The sequence below is a fragment of the Passer montanus genome, unplaced genomic scaffold, assembly GCF_014805655.1.
Source record: "Passer montanus isolate IOZ18808 unplaced genomic scaffold, ASM1480565v1 scaffold42, whole genome shotgun sequence".
Lineage (NCBI taxonomy): Eukaryota > Metazoa > Chordata > Aves > Passeriformes > Passeridae > Passer > Passer montanus.
The window spans coordinates 4,332,656-4,355,943 of NW_024369041.1; the positions used below are offsets into that span (position 1 = coordinate 4,332,656).

Here is a 23,288-nt window from a genome sequence, read left to right on the forward strand (position 1 = left end):
TATGATAAACTTTCATAGGATCTGCAAAGAAGAAGATAGATGTTCTATCCGTGACTAACTCCACAGTAACTGAATAATTTATGTAATAAACAACAGCTTTATCTGGTACAATAAAGAGTAATTACTTAAGCATCTCATTTCATCTGTTCCAGATCTGTTTGTCAGGAACTATAAAACTCAAGACAACCCAGAATTCTACATGGCAGAACTGTTTACCTACCCCTACACCACTCTGTGAATGCCGATGACCTACTTTTCAAGCAAATAAGGCCCAGATTATCACATTGTACCTGTCCTGCCTCCTTCTAAACACATTTGAACCTATGGGTTCATGATTTGAAAGAAGCATGAAGACAGAAGGACAGGCTATCAGATAAAATGTAAGTTCCAGCATCTCTGGAAATATCTTCTTGGAAAGGAGCCCTGCAAAACTAGAAAAGTAAACATTAAAATCTTGGGTCTTGTTTACCAGTTAAAGACAAGATAAATAAAATCAAAGTGCTCAGCTGGCTGGGGCAAGGAGTCCTAGCACATATTGCTTGCAGTGGCAAATAAAATAACAGTCAGGGCTCTTTCCTCACTGCTGGGTAGGGTTACATCAGGAAACTGTTACAGATCACTAGTCATATTTCCACACATATCAGGCTGGCTAATAATAGGCTCCATTTCCATTGCAAGAGTGTGCTACATACCACCTAATCATTTGCATTAATTCCAGCTGCGTTTTTTCAGAACAACCACTAATTCAACATCAGTTTCATATTTAAAGAGCTCAGAATGTATTGTTGGCAGGAAGTGAGTTTTTAAAAGAAGAATCTGAAGGCATGCACGCCCTGATCATACCCAGGATATCCCTACAGTTTCTTTAAGATGTGTAAAACATGGTATTACTTTTACATACGTGTGGTGAAATATGACTACAGCTGCCATAAGAGCACATAAAATGGGTGCATATCCAAATCAGATACCCAGGACTCCAGTTTAGGACCGGAGTTGCATTTATGGCTATCCAGAATACTCAGTATTCTTTCCACGGGCATTGAATAGGCAAAACAGGAAGAAAACCCACAGAGTAGTTACACTCACCTGAAAAATGGATGGGAAAAAAAAATAAAGACACAAACGAACTGCATCTTTGTTGTGTTTTAATACAAACAACAGCAAAAACTGTTTAAAGCCAAGCTGGATTTTCCTGCCTTGGACCAGAGGAGGGAACATTACCTGCACACAGGTCTGCCCCACTCAGATGTTGCATCCCTCTTGCTTAATGAGGTGTGCAAACACAGTAACTCTGTGCACGGCGCTTCGACAGCACAGCCTGCTCCTTACATGCCTGGCTTTACCTTGAGAATTATTCATGAGCCAGAATCACATCAGACACTTGAAGCCCACAGCCCTGCTGAGAACTACTGGGGCATTTGCAGCTGTAACTGAGGGCTCAGAACTTCCACCTCACCCGAGACTTGGGACACTCTCCACAAAATGTGAAACGTGCAGCGAGAAGCCAAAGCGCACAGGACGTGCCACCCATGGACAGATTTGTCACTGCTCCGCAGACACAGCCTTGGCACCAGAGCAGCTCTGTAAGCAGAAGGCATTGCACAGGGCACACAGGGCAGGGCAGAGGCAGCAGAGTCACCCTGCCTCTGCTGGAGCACCTGCCTGGCTCAGGAAAGGCTTCATCATCACACGGCGTTCCCCAGCCACGCCAGCAAAACCCTGCACGCACACAGGGGTAGCCTGCAGCTAGAGAGACAAGGGGTTTCAAGGGCTCTCTCTCACTGACTTGATTGGTGTTCAAGTGTTGCAACTCTTTCCCCATCAGCCTTCTCTGAACCTCTTCTGCTAGCCCTCCCCCATGCTTTTCCTTGCTCTCTGTTACTGCCTTTTCTCCTTGCTATATCCATTCCAAAAAAGAACAGCAGAGATGACATTGCTGTCACCACTTCTCCTTTTTAATCAGGTCTACCTTGTTAAAAACCCTATTAAGCTTTTTGCAGGAGCTTTAATCCACTGAACTGTGTAACAAGAGAGGCCCCCAGCACCACCAGAATTTGGGTGCCTTGCTTAGCAACACTCACCTCTGAGCTTCAGTGAGCATGTCTCCAACCTTGATAAAAAGATTATGAACTTCATAGCCAAGTCAGCATTTCCTTTCACGGTTTCAACAATCACATTTATTCCTTGGTTTTAAAAGGTTTTGGTTCAACAGTTTTATAAACAGGCTTCACAAAATGTGCAGTATTTATAAACATGGTTCTTAGTCGCAGTGGTAATAAGAATCTTTACTTTCATCATAATGTTCACTTCAGTTATGCAACACAAGGTTCATTTTGTTTCCCCTCTTCTCCCTCCCACAATTGGCACTTAATCATAAATTGAAGAAACTTTAAAAAGACAAAAAAGTTAATCTAAGCATGAAGTTAAAAGCACCTTGCCACAGTATTACATTTTAATAAGGCAAATTCTTGTTTTGTAAAGCCTAATTGTGCAACTTGGAGACCTATGGAAGGAGGCAGAAAAGCCAGCCTTCTCCTATAAAGAACAGGCCTCCATTTTTGCTTCAAAGTTTTCACCCCTCCATACCAACCCCCCTTAAAAAAAGTACAGCTGATAATACAGCAGAACATCCCCTTTACAGGGGAAAGGAAATTACAGTAGACAAAGGCTGAAAACACGGTGCATAGTACACAAAACAAGACTGTTTTTAAAAATAACATTAAAAAAAAAGAAATAGAAGAAGAAAAACCGAACAAGCAACAATGGAATTTTTCTAGTGGAAAGAGGATTTGTGGGCTTCATAAATAAGTGGAAAATTACTAAAATACTTTGCTATATAATATAAAAAGGCGCAAAGTGTTTTCCAGTTGTCACCTAAGCGTTAGATGCAACTTTGTAGGAGTAAGTATTTGGAGGCAGCTTGGAGCTCTGATTGGTGCAGGCATTCCAGCAGGGCAGCGCTGCCAACAGCAGGAGAAATCCCCCCAGCAGGACACAAAAGCCACTGAAGTAGAAAGCAGTGTTGTACTCCTGCGTCCAGTCGTAAAACCAGCCTGAGGGTGGGATAAGAGAGAAGCCCATCAGTGAAACGTGACACAGAATTGGTAACATAGAGAAACAACAATTAAAAAACACCCAAACAGCAAAATAAAATAAAATTAAATAGGCCGAAACTAAAATACTGTATGACCTGTCCGACATGGAATGTGTTTTCCCTCAAAGACAAATTACAAACATAATCAGCCAAAAAAGAAAAGCTTTTATTTTTTGTTGCAGATTTTGATTTCATCTTTCCCTAACTATTATCACGCAAAAGCATTGTGTCCGGTTGTGACAAGCTCATGTTCAGTTTATATCTACACCTGGTCCTTACCTACAATTGGTGGCCCGAGGCTGTTCCCAAGTCCAGCGAAGAACATCAATATCCCATAGGCATGAGTCAGCTTCTCAATCCCCACAGTCTTTGTTGTTACATACGGAAAAATTGACCAGTTCCCAGTCAGAAAACCCAAAATCCCAGAAAGCATCGCTAATGTAAGGTAACTTTTGGCGAATGGAATTGCAAACAAGGCCACTCCTGTCATTAATAAGGTAGTTACATAGAGATATAAAGTGTTAACCCACTTGAAATCTGCCAGGATTCCTAAAATAAGTTTGCCAACAGTCGTCATAATGCCAATAATGGAAATAAGGGGCATGTAATAGTCATCTTCACTAATATTTGCACTTCTTGCTACATCTTCCATGAGCAGAGAAGGAGGAAATCCACCAATATCAAAGAGCAAGATGGCAACAAAGAGAGCTGAAAATACTTTGTTCTTGAAAAGAACCATGGTTTCCTTCCAGTAGGTCAAATAGAGCTGCCACTTCCTCTTGGCGAGTTGCTTGCAGAAGTTTGTCTGTTCTACAACTTTCTTTTTGTAAGTGTCTTTCTCATTTACATTTATTGAACTCAATGCATTCTTATTCAAAATGCTATCCTGTTTGCAATCAGGCACATTGTTCACAGGTTTTTCATCAATATAGCCCTTTTCAAGGATGCTAATGTTTTCTTCAACGGTCTTTTCCTTTTCATGGTAAACAAAATATTGATCTGGGACTTTGTCTACAAACATTTTCTCTGGTGGAGGAGAACTGGACGATTCCAAAGGTCTCATTAGGCTGCCACATGCTAATATATTTAGAGACAGGGCACCAACTATTAGCAGACACCCATCCAGTCCATACAGCTCAATAAGCTCTCTCTGCAGTGCTGCATATATAAACAGTCCAACACTTGAGCCTATAAAAGAAAAATAAGTTTGGTTTAAACTGAAGAACCAAGATCATTCTTCAACTCTGGCAAAATTCAGCAGCTATGAATACACTGCCACAGGAATGGCAATTCATTTGTGTTCCTCTCTCCCAAGTTTAATGAACCAGTAAGTCATCATCCCTCCTGAAGTTAGTTTCTTTGTTGAGTAGCCACAACATAAAAAAAGTCTCAAAATATCTGAACACTTTGTGACAAATAACCCTAGCAGACACTTCATAAACAAGTAGGATCAATACTGGATCTGATTAAAAACATCAAAGAACTAATAAGCCAGCCTCTGCCCTGCACTCATACACATGTATCCCTTCAGGTACCATTTTGGGTTAGCACAGTTAGGGGAAAATGTTGGAGTGGGAAATTCTTTCTTCTCTTTGCTGCCACATTCCTCTGCCCAGGCAGAAACAGACCAGGAGTTCACCAAGCAGCCCTTGACTGCCTGGTGTTTAAGGAGCAGGGTTTGCCTGGTGGGAGTTTACTCCAAAGTGATTTCTAAAGCTCTACAGGACTAAACATGCACTTGAGAAATGTGACCATTCAGAAGAAAACACTGAAGAGGGAGAAATTACTAGGAGCACAAGCATTTAATGCAACCCCAGTAATTTAAAGAAAAGGCTCTTGGTTGAAGTGAGCACATATCCATTTTAACTAGTGGGTGTCCTCTCACAAACACAGAACATTGGTTTTCAAGTCAATTTATATGAAAAACTTTAAAATTATTTGCTGAAGACTGTCTGGTGCTAAACAGAGGAAAAATCAATTACAAAATGCAAGCTTGTTTTGCCTTCCAGGTACTAAAATTAACCAGGGCACAATAAGATCAGGCTTTAAGGCAACCTACCTGGAATGCAAAACAAAGCCACTGTAAATGATCCCAAGGAACATTTCTGCAGAAGCTCCTGTTCACCCAGCTTGTGTGGATGTGGTATTAGTATCTCACACCACTGACTGTACTGATCCTGTGTCTCCTCACTGACAGCTACTCGAGAAAAGAGGTCAGAGCAGATGCTCCATGGCACACAGAAAGCAAGGCATGGCACAAGAGCCATCTGTAACCATTCTACTTGGGCCATTAAAAAGGGTAGAGGGACAGCTAATGTGAGGTAGTGGTGATGCAGCATTTATATATCCTGCATTTGCAATCTCTTTCTCACCTCTGATCCTGGGTAAGAACAAAGAGGAAAAAGAGTTCTCTATGGAATGTTTCCCCTCATTATCCCTGGCACGCAGCCCAAGCTACACGAGTCTGTTTTCAGTGAATATCCTTTCCTCATCTATATTGATGGCCCATTGAATAAACGTGCAAGTGTAGTTACTATTTTATCTGAAGCCTCAGTTTTTCCCTTCATTGCTAGTGATATTTTGATCTAAGAAAGTAGTAACTTTAAGTTACTGAGAAAAACATAATCTTCTGGTTTTTATTGCCAGGGTAACGGTGGCTGTATCAGAGTTGAAAAGCTGGAGAGAATGACAATAAAAAGTCCTACCTGTTGAGATCAGACCGAGTGCAAGGCCTCTGCGTTTGTCAAAATACTGGCACGTGATGGTAACTGTTGCAGTATACAAAAGGCCACATCCAAGACCTGGATGAAAAGAGTTAGTTACAAAAAATGCTATATCCTCTAGGAAACAAATCCCCCAGGTAATGCTGAGGCACCCTTTAACCCTGGCTCAGCACTGTGCCACCTCCCTTCCCCTGGCCGTCCCTGCTGCTGAGCCTGGGTGGAGCAGGCTGGATTGAGGAGCTCCAGCCGAGCTCTGTGCTCCGTGGAAGGGCAGGGCTGCAGGGCTCTGAGCCCAGGGCTGGCCCCAGAGCTGGGCAGAGCTGCCTGGCCGTGGCCCCGTGCCCGGCCAGCACGGTGCTGGGTCCTGCTGGCCAGAGAAGGGCCCAGATGCCTGACACAGTTAATTTGATCAGCCACCCACGGCAGCACAGAGGGCAGGTCAGCACCTGCCAGGAGAGCAGCGCTTCCATGCCTCCAGCACAGCATTTTATGTTCAATCCAGTTCTGTGGAGAACAGCGCTGCTCCCTAATTATCCCTAATTTATCAAATTAGAATGAGTATGTGACAAAATTCCAGAAGATATATTATTCCTTTAAGGTTGGCATTTCATGCCAGCAGAAGATCTGCTTGATTTCAGCCCTTAGGTAAAACCTCAGCTTCTCCATCTCTAACAATTATGTCAACAGAGGACAAACTGTTTTCAAACAGTGAACATTTACATTGTTTTTATCTATTACTACATGGTAACAGCCTGCCCCTGCAACATCCCCCTCTGCCCAAAAGTAAAGTATTCCTTGATAAACCAAGTCCCAGACTACCACTGCCTCTGTGAATCAGTTTCCCATTTCATATTCATAAACCAACACTCAAAATAATGAAGACCAAGTCTCAAAATGAAGCGAAGGTGTTTCTTACCAACAACTATCCCATATGAAACATATAGGAAGTATATGTTAGGTGCAAAACTGCTCATCATGAGGCCCCCAGCCACCATAAAGCCACTGAAGATAGCTACCGGTCTTGCTCCAAAAGATGATACACATATACTGCAGACAGGACCTAGAAGGAAAAAACAGGAAAAACATTCCAAGTAAACACCAGCACCTATCTCTGCTTCTCCTGTAAAACTATAGAAAATAAAAGTCACCTACTGGGAGCAGCCAGAACAACATTCAGGTTTATTCCCCTATATTTCTTGGTTCTTAGCTCTCTTAGTTTTTCAAAACAAGAACAAAGTGAGGCAGAATTCACACCCTGCCTCTATTCAGCCAGTTCTCTCCTCAGAGAAATTGTAGAACAAGCCCTTATTCTCAGTTGTGTGACATGGAATACACCTTTTAGTCCTAAGTAGCGTGCAAGCTTGGTGCCCTGCATAAATAATCAACTCGTGAGGGACTTGGCTTGCAAAGACAACTTATCTGAAACCCTGCAGTTCCAAACCTTCATACATAAACTTAGGTGTTAGCCTCATTTCTAAACTCGGCAACTTTGAGATTAGAAGTCAGATACACAGATGAACGCTATTATTTAAATACAAACAAACAAAACCACCTTACAACATCTGCATCTCATTTGAAGTGACACATGCCATGGTGGATTCAATCTGCAAAAGCAGTAACTTTGGAGTCTGCCATTTGTCAAGGTTAGTGCTCCCTGACTCACGTAACAGACTCCCAGCAGATGGGAGGTGAGCCCAGAAAGGTGATACGAGGTAAACAGTTGGAGCCTGGGCACGGTGCTTGCCTAGGTTTGTAGACAGGAGAGAGCAGCTGGGAATGCAGGCAAGGCTTTCCTGTGGTTGCCAGCCACGGGACAAGCAGCTCAGGCAGGCAGGAGCAGAGACTCGTCAGCAGGTGAAATGATCCTCAAAGACAAGGCAGGCCAGAACTTTTGCCCTACATTAGAGCTATCTGCCCAGGGAACATGAAGGGGGGTGAGTCTAAGCTGGGGCTTATCCAGGGAAAGAGTCAGAGTTACAGAGGAATCAAGAAAATATTCCAGGAAAGAAAGGTTTAATTGGATTTTGGAAGCAATGAAAAAGGAAGATCTAAGCACTTACTGCTTCTCAAGAGTCAGCACACTGTGGGAATGAAAGCTGGCCAGCATAACCTGGGCAGAGTAACATGCTGAGAACAAAAGCTAAGAACATTAGATTGTTGCTGATTCTTAGAATTAATTACTAGAACTGGCACATTAAGATTGGTATGTTTCCTAAAACCACAGGATTTAAAAATGAACAAAGGATTGACTCTGTATTATATAAAGAATTCCTCTACACTAAAAGAACATAAGGCAGTGTTAACATAATACAATTAAGCAGAGGAATTTGCACTCTTTCTATTCTTTATTTCTGACCTACTACCTTGCTAAAACAAACAGCAATTCCCTTCCACCTGCTCTCTGTGTTTTATTCTGAGACCACTCTCAGAAGGTTTCTGTCCAGTCTGGTGGGGTATTGCTGGTACAGACATCACTGACCCCTACTAGAGCATCCCAGGTGAAACTGGACCCTCTGACCCCAAGCCAGAACAAGAGAGGCACAGAGCTGAAGGATGTGGCTTCATAACCTGACATGGACATCTCCACTGGAAAATGATCAAAAGCATCCCTGACAAGGCCCAAGGAGAGCCTCTTCCAGCCTCTCCACTTACAAAATCTAATCCCAAAGGAGAACAAAGAGTACAAAGAGATCTTTTTGCTCTAACATGGAAAAACAGCCTGCACAAAACTGAAGAACCTGCTCCAGTGAGCTCAGTATTAATCTGCCATCTCACACAGCAAGACATCTGGCAACTCAGCAACGGCCCTGCTTATAAGAAGGAGAGCCAGTCTCCTTCTTATAAGCAGTGTAAACATTAAAATAATTATTATAGGTCTCTGAGCTGAGCAGAAAAACAGCTTCGTCTTCCCATTCACACTAGGCATGACTTTCACACTCATCAGACTGCTAGAAAATGAGTCACAAAAGAAAATCCCCCAGATAACCAGCATCTTTGTCCTTTCCTGCCTCCTTGCATTGCTGCCCCTTCTCTGTTTCCCATAGCACTGGAATTTTTTTTTCCAACAGGCACAGCACCTTCAGTTATTGCCATGGTATTTGCCCAGGAGTTGACTGTACACAAATTTGTCACTTTACAAATGTTTGAAGCACGCTGGGTTCAAGGCAGTAAATTCCAGTAAAAATCCAACTTTCACAGAATAGGACTGAGACCTGCCCTGTGGATTTTGCTCAAAGTGGGCATTCTGAGGAAGGCAGGAGTCTGCATACAGCCACATAGGAAACAAATCTTCAGGCAGCACAAAGGTTTTCATTAGCTGACTCCCACCATAATATGAACAACATAAAAAAACCCCAGTGGCAATCCTCACTAGTAAGCATGAAAAATAGCTTTTAAGCCAGCATTTTGTTCAGTTTGCCAGCAGCTCCAGGGGTTAGCACTGGAACTAGTACAATATTTTATGACATTGATAAATATTTACCTCTTTTACAAATAAAATCCTCAGGACTTTTTCCTTCCCAAATGATGTATCTTAAAACTAGACCAAACTCAATCAAAAAAAGATAGCACAGTTTATTGGAATGACAGCTAACTCTAGGAAGAAAGACTCAGCACAGGAACAGGCACTGCTCTTCTGCACACGACCTGTCACAGCTTGCAGTCAGCATCACAATTATCAGGGGAGCAGTCAACAAGATCCCCAGACAAAATGGGAAGGAGAAACAGAAGGAAGATTGGTTTTCACAGGAGATCTTCATACAGAGGGACTAAGGAGGAAGAACACCTAGGAGGGATCATTTATACATTGGTATTTTTATTATTATTTTGAATTAAATATTTTACCCTCTGTGAGATCAGAATGTGTCAGTGAGTCCTTCCTGAACTATAAAAACAAGCCACCTGCTGCACTCAGAAACTTAAATCTACAGAAATATGCTGATCTCCTGACAAATAAAAAGTTGTTTTGTGGACGTCAGGAACTATCACTTTCTTCCTCAATATCTTCACATAAAGTAAAAAAAAAAAACCCTGCAAAACAACACTCCCTCCCCTCCACTCACTAATCTCAAGGGTCCTCCCTCCTTCACCTCATGCACGAAACCTTTTGCTAAACAAACTATATTGGACAACTGAGTTATTTTTCTTATCATCTGCATTAATCTGACCCACCCTACCTGGGCATCTGTCCGAGCCTGTTCAAACTGCAGAGTAGAAAAAACGCTCATGGACTGCATGTAAATCCACTGGACAGAATACAAGAATATGTTTTGCGTATTAAGCGCATTTCTAAAACCTGGTTATAATAAATATAATATTCTCCAAATGCCTATATTTTGTATATGAATATAGATCAGAAAAAAAGCTTTTCACACTGGGCAGCAACCCACCCCCAGCTGATTGGAAAGACAGTTCCCTTCTAAAAAAAGTTGTTCTATGAACTGGGCTTCTTTTCAGAGGAATCTTGGGGACACCCTTCTCCCCTATGCACAAGCCATTTACAGCATCCATACCTTACAGTGGGGGCTATGTCTGTGTGAGGTTTGTGTTCAAAAATAGATGCTGCAAAAGCAGTTATAGAGTAGTAAAATTGTTGCTTGAAAACACAAAATTAAGCTTTTTAAGCAGCCAGCACTGAATGCCTCAGATCAGCAGAAACATCCCATCAAATTATCAAGGTGTGCCTTCCAAGAGAGAATCCTCCCTTTGCTCTCCCTCCGTTATTGAAGGGAAGTGGGAATGGAGACATTGCTGATGTCTCCTCCTATGCCAAGGACTGTGAAGTCAACTCTTACTATAAACATCTGTGGTGCCAACTACAGGCGCCAAGGTCTTTGTTTTGCTTTTAACAAGTGGAACACGGATTAAATTTAATTCCAGGCTCCAAATGGATGCAAAATTAAGAACATTTGGTGCAGAAGAAACACATGATGTTCAAGAGTACATATAATATCCTCCTCTGGCCTGTTTTAGTAAGGGAAATCTACTAAACTTTTTCAATATCTTCCTGTTGAACAAGCCCCAGAGCCATGTGCCCCATTTGCCACAGCCTGACCAGTCATAACACCTAATTCTGCAGAGCACAACAACACTCTGCCTTCCACAACAACACTGATGCTTGTCTTTCACTCTTCTAGGCACACTTCTTGCACTGCTCTGTAGGGTTTCATCACAGAAAGTCACGACCCAAGCCATCCTGTGAGGAGGAGCTCAGCCAGATCCCTGCCCCATTGCCTTCCCAGATGAAGAGGGGAACAGTCCAGCTCAGGCTGGGCACTGGCCTCAGCAACACCGTCTGTGCTGCGAGCAAAAGGACAGAAATCGAACACCAGGTGCTCAGGAAATGAATCCAAATAAACAAGGTGCTGTACTGGGTTTCTATGTCTGCAGCCTAAGTTTAGCTCTCACAGAAGTCAGAAGTAAACATTTTAGAAAGGATACCAATGCAGCAAACGTGAAACTGCTCACCAGCATCAGAGGCTTAAAAAGAAGTTTCAGACTGCATGTGCAGAAGAAAGGGAAGACAGAGAACCTTTTTCTGTGCCAGATGCCTTATATATCTTCTTTGGTTTGTGAAATTACAGTACTAATACAGCAGAGGTCCTAACTTTCTCTGTTACAGAAGCTGGTGAATGTGATTGCCAGTGCTATCAATTGGAAAAGTCTTCCTAAGAAAACAGACTCTGATTTATCTCCTGTCTGTTGGCTGCTAATCTACCATGATTGTCATTCCTTTTCCAGTCTGGCATCTACAGCTTCAGAAAGGTGATGTTAAATTGAAAAAAACTCGCAGAAGTGCCTCTGAAGAAAGCTCTCCAGTAGAGCCCGAATTAAAAGTGTGGGAGTCTTGGCAAAATGACTGTATCAAGTTACAGGCTTTAAAGAAAATTTAGAAGTAATTTGGTTACATTCTCTAGACATCCATCACACTAATCAAGGGGCCCTTCAAAATGTACCACTTAAAGATAACATTATTCATCAGCTGAAAACTAAACAACTTGTATCATAAGGTTGCATACTTTTAAGGAGGAAATTTAGTAGATTTATCATTAGGGTAGATCCCAGCTTGACGAACAGCGGGATCTTTCATTTTAGGTAAAGCTGGGAACATAGACTTTGTTTTCAGTCAACTCTGATAACATCAATGTAATTAAAAGACCCTCCCTGTACTTTCTTTTGAAGGCATAAGGGGTAGGAATGATTATTAAGCTTCTGAATGCCAAACTGAAAGAATAAAATCACATGGACAGACAGCACTCCTCCTAACCTGTCAAACCTTCATTTAATCATTCCAAACTAAAATCAGTCACAAGAGCACCTTTGATTTGTATTATTCATCACAGGAGTTTCCATTTGCTGCTGTCATGGTTTAACCCCAGGCACAACCAAGCCCACACAGCCACGATCTCACTCCCCCACCAGCAGGAATGGGGAGACTCAAAGGGTAAAAGCTGGGAAACTCCTGGGCTGACATAAAGGCAGTTTAACAGGGAAAGCAAAGCACACTTTGCATGAAGGCAAAGCAAACCAAAGAATTCATTCACTGCTTGCCATGGCAGGGCAAGTTCAGCCATCTCCAGGACAGCAGGGCCCCATCACATGTGATGGTGACTCGGGAAGACAAATGCCATCTCTCAGAAGATCCCCCCTTCCTCCTTCTCCCCCCAGTTTATACACTGAGTGTGCTGTCTGTCACATGGCCTGGAACATCCCTTTGGTCAGCTGGGGTCACCTGTCCTGGGTTATCTCCTCCTGACTTCCTGTGCAGCCCCAGTTTCCTCATCAGCCTGGCAGCAGGAGCAGCAGGAAAGACCTTGGCTCTGTGAGCCCTGCTCACCAAGAAGAAAAACATCTCTACATTATCAACCCTGCATTCAGCACATATCCAAAACACAGCCACTGAGAAGGAACTGAACTCTACCCCAGCCAAAAACCAGCCAGCTACAAAGCACACTGCTGAGAATTGCTCACAGTAGCAAGACAAAGGGCACTAAAATCTGGAAACTAGCATGATGTTGACATAAGGGAAAGGGGACTGAGGCAGAGACATCTGGTCTCCTAAAAGGGGGTTCTCTTGAAATTTCCTTCTGCCTAGTTTTTCCTTCATAAATTACCTTGTTTATCATTATTTTTCTCCCACTTCACTCTTTCACTCAAGCATATTGAGGTCTTGTGGAATAGTAGGAGTTAATATCCATAACACAGGAAAATGAAAAAAGGATGATGGAAGAACAATCTACAGTCCTTTATCCAATAACACCCTGAGACTGAATACAGTCTTATTGTGGTTAGTGATCCACCTGCCTTTGCCCATTTCTCTTCTGCCTGGTGGTAAAAAACCCAGGTGTGACACCAGTATTTGGTCAGTTCCAGGGCCACACATAGCAGTGCTCTTTATTCAGGTCTGTATTGCTATTGAAACATCAACTTTCTTTTGAGGAGGAGTTTCCTCAGGATCCTGAGCTGCATTTTGTCCATTAAACCACATTATTGCTTTTGCCTGTAGCAGCTGCCCTGCTGACAAGAAATTTTTTCCAGATCCAGTAGATAATAGTTCCCATGGTAAATCTTTGAAAGATGCAAGTTAGTGATATGACCCAGTAAATACCCGTGCCTGATCTTAAAACAACAACCTAGGAATTTTCAAGGTGGGGTTTTATTTTCCTAAAATTCTACTGTTACTCTCCAAGTGACAACGTCTTACTAGAGAAAAGGTACCAGTAAAGTTGTTTTATTAATGCTACTGTTACCCATAACTTTCCAGCCTTCAAAGGAGCTTTTTCTCAAATAAAGAATGCAAAGGAGCCCTCACACACCCCTCACTGGTAGGATTACTGCTAGAGCTGAAAAATTGGTAAGAAGTTTATTGACTTTTTTCCATAAAGCAATTGAACCATTTGCTCTGATTTTAAGACAATAATGTAAATGTTAGTCTTAAAATCTCATTTAAAAAAAAAATTGTATCAACAAAATTGCTGTTCAGCTTCCCAGAGTGTGGCTTTTCTAGTTTATTCAAATACAATCAGTTTGAATTTTCTAAAGGGAATATTTTTCTTGCTCTTTTATCATTATATTCCTCTGGTTTATGCATAAATGTAACTATAAATGAAACCATAAATGTAATCATCCTGACCTAAAACAAAAATGCAGCACCCTCATTTGCAGCTATCTTTGATTCAATTCCAAAAGCACACACAGACAAAAGCACCAATTGGAAACTTTTCAATTTAAAACAGATACTGCTTCTGCACTTACTGGCAAGCAATCCAATTCCATTGGCTAGCGACCCAACCCAAGCAGTCTTGCCCTTCCCTTCTCCAAAAGCATCCAGCCACTCCAGGTACAGGACTCCCACGGCCAGCGGCGATCCGTAGCACAGGAACTGGGTGAAGAAGGACACGACAACAATCACCCAGCCCCAGCCCCCGTCCGGCGGCTTGCGGAACACCATCCTGGCAGCTGGGTGGGCGCAGAGGCAGCGCAGCACCTGTGCAGACAGAACCCCGAGAGAGCGATGTCAGAGCAGTGCCTGCCCAAGGGCTGTGGGCACAGGGGAGCCGTGCAGAGATGGCACCTTCAGCCAGGGCTGGGTTCAGCCATTCTGCACGAGCAGCACAGCACACAGGCAGAGGGAACTGGAAATGCCACGCTGCACCTCTGCTGGCTAACAGGACAGCAGCACCTAAAGCACCATGAGTTGTACATACACCTGCACTGCATGACAGAAAAGCATTTCATTTGCTGAGTGCTAAACAGGCTTCTTGAAAACTTCAGGCAATAATATCTGCCACGCTTCAGCAAAAGAGCCCCACGGTCACCTGCTGTTAAAGCCATGAATATCAAAAAAGGAGCAATAAATCTATACTCAGTTCCAAACTCAGCACAGTACCTTTCCATTCACTAAGGTGTTTGCCACCAGATAGTGCACTCTGAGAGGGGCAGATCAAGAGGAAGACTGACATTTTGGCAGTAGTAACAGTTAAGTACTCTGCTCTGTCAACAAAGCAATGTGTAGAGCTGCATCCAAAAATCACTTCAAATGTATTAGTGAAGTGAGCTCTAAGACTGTGGACAGGCGTGGCTCATATGCCAAGACATGACAGCAGCAAAAATGCGTACAAAAATCTGCTATAACCTGTTAGAGTGTCTTCCCTCTGTGCAATTGGCACACATCAGCCTTCCCCAAACTGGCAATCACCACCTGGACTCCAGAAATACCACCTTGCTCCTGGGCATGGCTCAATCCATCCCTATGTGTACCTATGGCTGCAAATAACCCACCACCCTCACATGTTCTCAAGACTAGTGAGTGAATGTAGGGATCAATACTTCCAAAATCTAGCAGATTTAGAGGTTTTCCAGGCTACATTGCTCTGGAGTCTCCCTGTGCACACAGCCAGTCTGCCTTCCCTCTCTACAGGAAGAAATCTGCCCAGGTGATGAACACAAAACACATGCTCTGCCCCTGGCTCTGCCACTAACCAGATATATGATTCTCAATAGTTTTATTTCCTTCACCCTGGAAGATAGAAAGAGGTAAGATCTTACCCTGTTTTCTTCATGAAATATACCCAAAGACCATCTCCACACTGCAGCTTAAGCATTAAGACTGCTGCAGTAACAGCTCTGCTCTGGGAGACTCCCAAGAGGCAAAGCAGAAAAATAAATGCATTGCACTGCCTTTCTGACTTAGGAACCCAGAGGAAATGGAAAAAAAAATTACTGCTGTACAAAAGCAATGGGGAAAACAAGCAGACAATAACAGAATTCCCGTTTGAGATCCTCACACCCTGTTCTTGGGCAATTTTTAAGAATATGCATGGAAAACTTAACAAAACCACTATAGTATAAATTTTTGAGGAATTGTATAGAGACATGAAAAGGCCAGTTCTAGTTTACAAATGCAGTTAAATGTTACTTTGAGAGTAGATACTCACAGATGATGGCAAAAATCCGTCAGCTTCCTATAAAGGTACCTTCATGTGACAACCACCTGCAGAAAAGAACAAAGCAAGTTTTCAGCCAATGTATCACTGCAACAGTTAACACAACTCTGAAAAAATGGTGGCTTCACATGACATTTCTTCTTTTTAAAATCTTCTCAGAGGAACTTCAGAAGCAAACAAGTTATCTCAGTGGAGAAGTACTGATCTCCTGCAATTAATTAACATCTGACAGCAGCCTTGAGCCCTCAAATAACAAAAACATCGCCTACTAATGTAAAAAACATTTTGACGTCCTGGGTCCTTTGGGAGTGATTTACCATTTTAATATACTGACTGTCCTTGAAGATACAACATTCCCAGTTACAAATGCTACAAAGTTATTTGTTTCAGTTTATAAATATAAGCTGTAACTCACTCCAATGCCTGGTGAGTGTCCCTTGATCCTGAGAGATACAAGAGTGGCAGCTGGGATAGCCAGAATTCATAGGCATTTTCCTATAACAATACCCTTTACACAAAGTGGGATCCCTGCATTTCCACACCAAATATTTGAGTTATTTGAATGCAGTCCCCAAGAGCTGACCTATGCATCTGTCCAGGAATTAAGTGATTTTCACTTGGCTTGTTTTGTCCCTGCCTAGAGGAAAAAAATAGTGGAAATAAGTAACACCTTTGTAAGCAGACAATAAGACAAAGCAAGGAAGTTTTCAGAAAAACTCTACAATAATGGAGGTAGACAGTGAATAGCCCCAACTCATATTTATTTTAAAATAAACTTTAGAAAACAAACACATTTTGGCTGTTACATTGATTTCCATTATATTGGTGCCCTAAAATTTAGCACAAAGACAACTCTTGAGTTCAGTTCTGCTATTCTAAACATTTCATGGGAAGGAAGCAAGGACTGGGCAGGAGAGGAAAAAAGTTTTTGTAGTCTTTGGTCACGTAGTCTCTTCTAATAGAAAGACTAAAGCTCTGGATTAGTTTGTCACCTGCTGCAATGCTGCAGAGTGTAATTGAATTTAACCAACTGTACCCAATTTACAGAAGTAGAAGTGCTGACCTTCTACATGCTGACAACTCCTATTTTGCATCACAGATCTTTTTTGCATCTTTTAGCTAAATAACAAAACTTTAGGTATCAACCATCTCTATTCTCTGAATGTTCCGAGCCATTCACAGTCCACAACTGTCAAGTAAAAAGTAAAAACTACCATCATTTCCCCCCTAGAAATCATCCTCTGGGGTATAAGAGGTCTATGAAATCCCAGGGTCAGTTTCTAATGACCTGGCTTTCCCTTCCCTTCTCCTCCCTTTCCTTCCCTTGCTGTTTTTGCAGGTAATTCCTTCACCTCACACTGCTGTGTGCCTGACACCTAAACTGGGGTATTTTCTAACTCCCCTGAAGGCTGAAAGCCACAGACAGCAGGGAGCTGCCAGACCTGCATGAGCAGCCTGTTCCCTAGATCCCTTGGCTATGATAGTGAAAGATGTCGTGCACAACCAAGCCACTGCTGGGACCATGGAGGTCAGCTTTCTACTGGCACATTGTTTAATGCTTCTCCAAAAGGGGCAAGCTGTACTGTAATAGCTTGGTAGCAAGGAAAAGAACTGACAGGCAGAATTAAACCTTCATTTGCATGGACATCAAATCTGTGCATCGACTTGGGAGGGATCCAAAGTGCCTTTCACTATTTTCTGTCTGTGTAGAAGGAGGACACAAACTGTAAAGACAAATGTGGACACCAAAAATGAAGAAGCAGAAGCTCACACAGGAGGGAGTGAGGGGAGTCAACAGTTTTGGGTTTTTTTCTCAGAACCAACCAGGAAGTCTTGTGTGATCCTGGTAACAGATAAACAACTGTTTAAGATTCAGGATTCAGGTGGAAACAGTTCCACAAACCTTTCTGTTCTCTAACCCTAGGGATATTGTTTTAAACTCCAGGAAACCAAATCAAATTAAAAATACTGAAAAAGAGACATGAAGCATAAAGAACTGAATAGTAACTTGAAATTTGGTGAGAAAAAGCTTTTCAGTGGGTTGTACTCACTGCGAATAAGAATCAGAGGAAGAGAGCTGCTTGATGAAAGCCTTTACCAACCACAACAAAAAGAAACCCTAGAGAACAAACTGAACAACAGCTTCAATGTGGAAAGAGAGAAGTGTCTGGCTGCAACTATTTGCTTTGCTCTGAGCACCATTATCACAACACTGAACTCCCTTCCTATAAATCTTAGAATTTGGCTTAAAGATGACAGATGAGCACAAAAAAAGAACATGAGCACCACTGAAACATTAGCCCTCAGCGCAGCAACTTGTATTAATCTGTGGCAAAGGGAATCTTGAGAAAGACAGTAGCAATGTGATTGTTTCCAGTTTGTTCTTTGTGCAGCCAGAGCCGGGGTGAGCGTGTTGCTTTCTGCGAGCAGCACATGGCTGTGAAGAAAGCTGATGTCAGCAGACACCCTGCGTGATTAACACCGGGCTCCTCGAGTTTTGCAAGGCACTGCTGCAAATCAAGACAGTACCAGCCAGAAAAGTAACATCCCTCATTTTCAGCTGAATCAGACTTCTTGTAAATTTCTGTTTATTTTTCAGGCAAGTTCTTGCAATTATCATCTGAAATTTCTGCTATCCTTAGCTTGCAAGTAACATCTAGAGCAGGAGACTAGCTCATTATAAGTGCTTTTAAACACACTGATCATTTCCAAACACCTGCAAGTGTACTGACGCACAAGCATTGTAATTAATTCTCTGGAAGATGCATCTGTACTTCCACGACATCAGACTTAAACTGGTGTTTAACTACAGTAGCTTCCTGTGTGACACTGAAGATATATATATTATATATATATATATATTTATATTTCTCTTCTAGTTCCCAATTATTCAGTTCTGCCTATTTCTCTCATTTCTCTACCTGCCCTTCTGTGAGTTAAGTGAGTTGTCAATATCAATGTTTCCTCCTATTTCTCACAGATGACAGAAGTGTGAAATTTTAAACAAAACAGAACACCAGGACAAAACTTACCAACAAGATAATAACGTTTTTCTATTGTGCAAAATTAGTTTACATTAAGAAGCATCAGTGGGGCAGCACACAAACCAGCCAGCTTTGTACAAATCTGTCAGCTCAGCAGAACCAGTCCTACCTGTTTCCAGAGCCTCACTGCTCCAGAGCGGATGGAAACCCCTCAAAAGCACAACTTTGGTCCCTGTCGGTCACTAGCACGCATCCATGCAGGCAGATGTGAGCCGGCGCTGCTAATTTCTCTTCTAGTTCTCAGTTATTCAGGTCTGCCTATTTCTCTCACTTCTCTACCTGCCCTTCTGTGAGTTAAGTAACAGAGTTGTCAATATCAATGTTTCCTCCTATTTCTCACAGATGACAGAAGTGTGAAATTTTAAACAAAACGAAACACCAGGACAAAACTTACCAACAAGATAATAACGTTTTTCTATTGTGCAAAATTAGTTTACATTAAGAAGCATCAGTGGGGCAGCACACAAACCAGCCAGCTTTGTACAAATCTGTCAGCTCAGCAGAACCAGTCCTACCTGTTTCCAGAGCCTCACTGCTCCAGAGCGGATGGAAACCCCCCGAAAGCACAACTTTGGTCCCTGTCGGTCACTAGCACGCATCCATGCAGGCAGATGTGAGCCGGCGCTGCTAGAAACCACCAGCCAACATGATTTACCAGCGATCCCCTCTGCAGATCGAGAGCACGACGCGCGCCGCCTTACGCATCGCAACCTGCGAGGCTTCCCTGCAGCATCTCTGTCCGTCCGTGGGGATGGACGGCCCTTGGCCAGGGTCTCCGTGGGGACGGACGGCCTCTTATAGCCCCCTGCTCGCCTGGCCTCTCCCCACGCCCTCGGGGCCAGCCCACAGCCCCGCGTTACACATTGACGCTTCCAGCTGCAGGCCGGCTCCGACGGGGAGCGCTCACCCGCGCAGTGACGCGCACCGGGAGGCGGCCGAAGGTCGCGTTGCCGTCCCGATGCCACGCACGGCCGGGCCGCAGTGCCCCGCTCCGGGGCAGCCGCCCAGGTGCCCGCAATGGGCACGGCCGGGGGTGGGCTCCCGCAGTGGGCGAGCCCCGATGGCGACGGGCGAGCACCGCTGCCGTGTGCCCGCGGCAGGTGCCGGTGCCCACAGGGCACCCCGGGAGGCACCACAGCCAGCCAGCACCGAGGGGCGGCCGGCGACGGGCACCGCAAGCGATGCGCTCGCCCGGGCCGGCAGCACGATCCGCTCCGGCTCCTTTTCCCGAAGCCGCTCCCGGGGACCCGGCCCGGCCCTGCCGCCGCCCGCCCCAGCCCCCGGGGCAGCTCCCGCCGCAGAGCGGAGCCGGGCCGGGCCGAACCGGGGCAGCGGCCCCTGCGGGGCTGCCCCGCGGGCCGACCCCCGCCCGGCCAGGCGGACACGCGTCCCTGGCCGAGCGTCCGTGCGGGAGCCGCCCCCGAGCCCCGGGCAGCGGCGCTCACCGCGCTGTCCCGCCCGGTGCCCCTGCCCGTCCCCAGAGCAGCCCCCCATTCTCCGGCCCCGGGCTCCGTGACCCCTCACCGCCACCCCCCGGCTCCCCCGGGCACTCCGCCGCGCCCCGGAACCTGCGCGGGTCCCCAGGGTCCCCATCCCCATCTCCGCCACCAGCCGCGCCAAAAGCCGCCAAGTTGTGCTGCAGACAGCGATGCGGGCAGCGCACACGCGGCACTGCGAGCCCAGGCTGCCCGGCCAGGGGAGAGAACTCACTCGTGTATCGGCGCAGCCTTCCGAGGCCGGCTCATGCCAGCCCCGGCCCGGATCCGTGTGCATGGCACGGCCAGCGCTGTCAGACATGCGGCAGGGCAGTTCTCAAGTTCAGCCACCTGCGATAGTCACCCTCCAGGCTGCAAAGGCTGTCGCAGAAGCTGACTGAACACTCAGCAAGTATCAGCCCCCACCTCGGGCGTGTTCAGCGTGACAGCTCTGCTGCTACCTCTGCCCAATTAGAGCTCGTGTAACCACACACCGCAGGTGGAAATACAAACATTCCCAGAGCTGGGTGAAATTTTGAGAGCTGAAATATTCCTAGACCTGAAATTCTGATGTAACCTCAGATGTTCACAGCCTCTGCAGTTCCTGCAGGTATGGCATCACTCCCCTTTTCAGACCTGCAGCCCAGACTTACTCCTTCATGCAATGTTTGCGAGCTTCAAATGTCTTTGAAAATGTCTTGATCCACACCTCACAGTAAATAGCAAAATCAATAGTTGCTACTGGAAGGACTGACAGAAGAATGACAAACTCAAGCCTCATTTCTAAGACATCTCAGCTGGTGTTGGGTTGTGTCATGTATCCCATGTCGAAAAGGGCAGCCAGCTGAAGGGGGTGGGGGGGAAGAAAGGAGAACAGGAACTGCGAGAGCTCTAGAAAACTGTTCCAGGGAAGAGAACTGAAATAAATGGCATTTAACCTAGAGAGAAGGAAACACCATAGAACTTCAAGAACTGTAAGAGGTTACTGTGAAGCAAAAGGAATGAAGTGTTCTGCATATGCATTAGACAAGTAAAAGAGGTGAGTAGGCTTACATTCCATCCCCAGGTAACTGCTACAGATATTAAGAAAAGCTAGGCTAGCTTGTGCTTGTACAGATTTGTTTGGGAAGCACAGAATTTTGGGAACACATGCACTGGAGCTGCTGAAACAAATGACTGAAGACAGCTGCCCAGACAGTAAACAGCCACTGTTTACTTTGATTGCTTCTTGGGCTTCAGGACACAGGCTGAAATTGAAAGGGAAAGGAAATCTTTCCATAGCCACACAAGAGATGGCTGGGAAGCAACAATTCTGAATTAACTGTCCAAGATGTGCTGTCTCCTACAATTCAACACAAAACCTTTTTGCAAACAAGTGCATCTAAAACTCCAGTTCCCATTACAGTGCTTGATACAGAAGCTTTAAGATGTGCTGTCTCCTACAATTAAACACAAAACCTTTTTTGCAAACAAGTGCATCTAAAGCTCCAGTTCCCATTACAGTGCTTGATACAGAAGCTTAAAAAACCATCTTGTGGGCTAAAATAAAATACTTCACTCTAGCAAAATTGGTTATGAGCATCTGAAAAAATCGGTGTATTCACAAGTTCACAATGGTTTAGCTGTACAGAAATGTCCAGAAGAGTTAAGGCACACCAGTGACAGGAGGATATTAACACACACCGGATCCTTCTGCAGAGGAAGCAAGGCCAGTCAGATGTAAACCAAACCAAGTTCAGATCACAGGCAGCTTTGGACCTGAACAAGAAACCCCACTTGAGAATAACTATGCACTTTAAGTGAATGCATATTGACCCTAATTGCTTTACTCTAACTTCTCTGGATGTCCTCCCGATGACAAGTCCCCTGTTTTAATTAAACTCGTTCTTAATAAGAACATGCCAGTCAAATGCATACCATAATTTTGAGAGGTCAACCTTGCTGGCAAGAAACAGAGCTGGGAAAACAAGCTACAGAAAAACAAGGTTAGAGGAAACAGACCCTCCTCCATGTCTCCTTTGTCCCTGGTTTCATAACAAGCAACGCAGCTCTGTTCAACTCTAGGTTTCTGCTCACTTGCCCTACAGTATTTTGGCAACTGCCATTTGGCTTAGATTTCACATCACTAGTTAACCTTCTCATTTCTTCCCTTCAGAAACCCTTCCTACATGCCCTTCCAAGGACTGGTGAACTGTACCAGTGCCATAGCTGCACCGTTTATAACCACACTTTCACCCCACACATCACCAGATTTCTTAAATCCTCATTTAAAATAGAAAATGAAGTAAAACACTGAGTAATTTCTATAAACCACTTTTTGCCTCAGCCTATGGGAGTCTAAGAATCCAAAGGATAAAGGTACTTGTGTAGCATGACCAGGGATGAGAGCAGCACCTAGTTAAATTTTACCTGATTTTTGGTACACCATGGTTGCAGGATGTGCTGTTCTGGGTCACTCGCAGCTGTACTAGTGAGCAGATGATCAATGATCAGATGATCACTTCTCTACTTCACAGAGTGTGCACTAGCAGCAGCTCCTGAAGGTACAGAGAGGAAAATTAGAGAGTACTCAAACAGCCATCCTGAAAGGGGCCCTTCCCAGCAAGGAAGGAGCAGCTGGTGCTGAGCACCCTAAATCTGATCAAAAGGATTATCACCCTGGGTAGAGGCAGCAGGTTTGGGGGATTTTGGTTGGGGTTTTTCTGTTTGTCTGTTTCCTTGTTTGACTTTAAAGAAGGTCCAGATTCTGCAGTGGAGGAAAATCTCAAAACATAACCCAATTCCAAATATTTGATCAACTATTGTCCTTTAAACTGTGGTCCAGGCTGGGGAGTATCCTTTTGTATCTTTGCAGTCAGTCCTTATGCAATCAGCGTAGGAGGAGAGAGTCTGGAGTGACAGGGTAAGGATAACATGTGCAAAGTCCATTTTAGGTGTTTTGTTAACTTGCTTGTGGAAAATGTCCATTAATGATTGAAGGGGAACAAGGTGAGGAGAATAATCAGTAG

At 44.2% G+C, this 23,288-nt stretch overlaps 1 protein-coding gene across 5 annotated transcripts; it reads right to left on the reverse strand.

The window, feature by feature from the left end:
* Positions 1–2,149: 2,149 nt before the first annotated feature.
* On the reverse strand, positions 2,150–22,778 carry SLC16A9 (solute carrier family 16 member 9). Of its 5 annotated transcripts, none has more exons than XM_039719607.1 (7): positions 19,321–19,554; positions 15,753–15,808; positions 14,071–14,302; positions 6,734–6,877; positions 5,800–5,895; positions 3,374–4,282; positions 2,150–3,053 (listed from the first exon to the last, which is right to left on the reverse strand). In XM_039719607.1, exons 3-7 carry the CDS (start codon positions 14,264–14,266, stop codon positions 2,875–2,877), a joined length of 1,524 nt encoding a protein of 507 aa, XP_039575541.1. In that variant the 5' UTR covers positions 14,267–14,302; positions 15,753–15,808; positions 19,321–19,554; the 3' UTR covers positions 2,150–2,874. The 5 variants fall into 5 exon arrangements, with proteins under 5 accessions (XP_039575541.1, XP_039575545.1, XP_039575543.1 ...); XM_039719611.1 differs by lacking the exon at positions 19,321–19,554 and adding an exon at positions 22,690–22,778 and having other exon boundaries at positions 2,875–3,053; XM_039719609.1 differs by lacking the exon at positions 19,321–19,554 and adding an exon at positions 20,934–21,033 and having other exon boundaries at positions 2,875–3,053.
* Positions 22,779–23,288: the final 510 nt, after the last annotated feature.

Excerpts from the sequence above, each read along its gene's own strand:
- SLC16A9 (XM_039719607.1), bottom strand. The coding sequence starts at position 14,266 with ATGGTGTTCCGCAAGCCGCCGGACGGGGGCTGGGGCTGGGTGATTGTT. Across the intron at positions 6,878-14,070 it reads TGGAATTGGATTGCTTGCCA|GTCCTGTCTGCAGTATATGT; the intron begins GTAAGTGCAGAA and ends TTTTCCTTCTAG. Across the intron at positions 5,896-6,733 it reads TTCATATGGGATAGTTGTTG|GTCTTGGATGTGGCCTTTTG; the intron begins GTAAGAAACACC and ends CTTTTCATCCAG.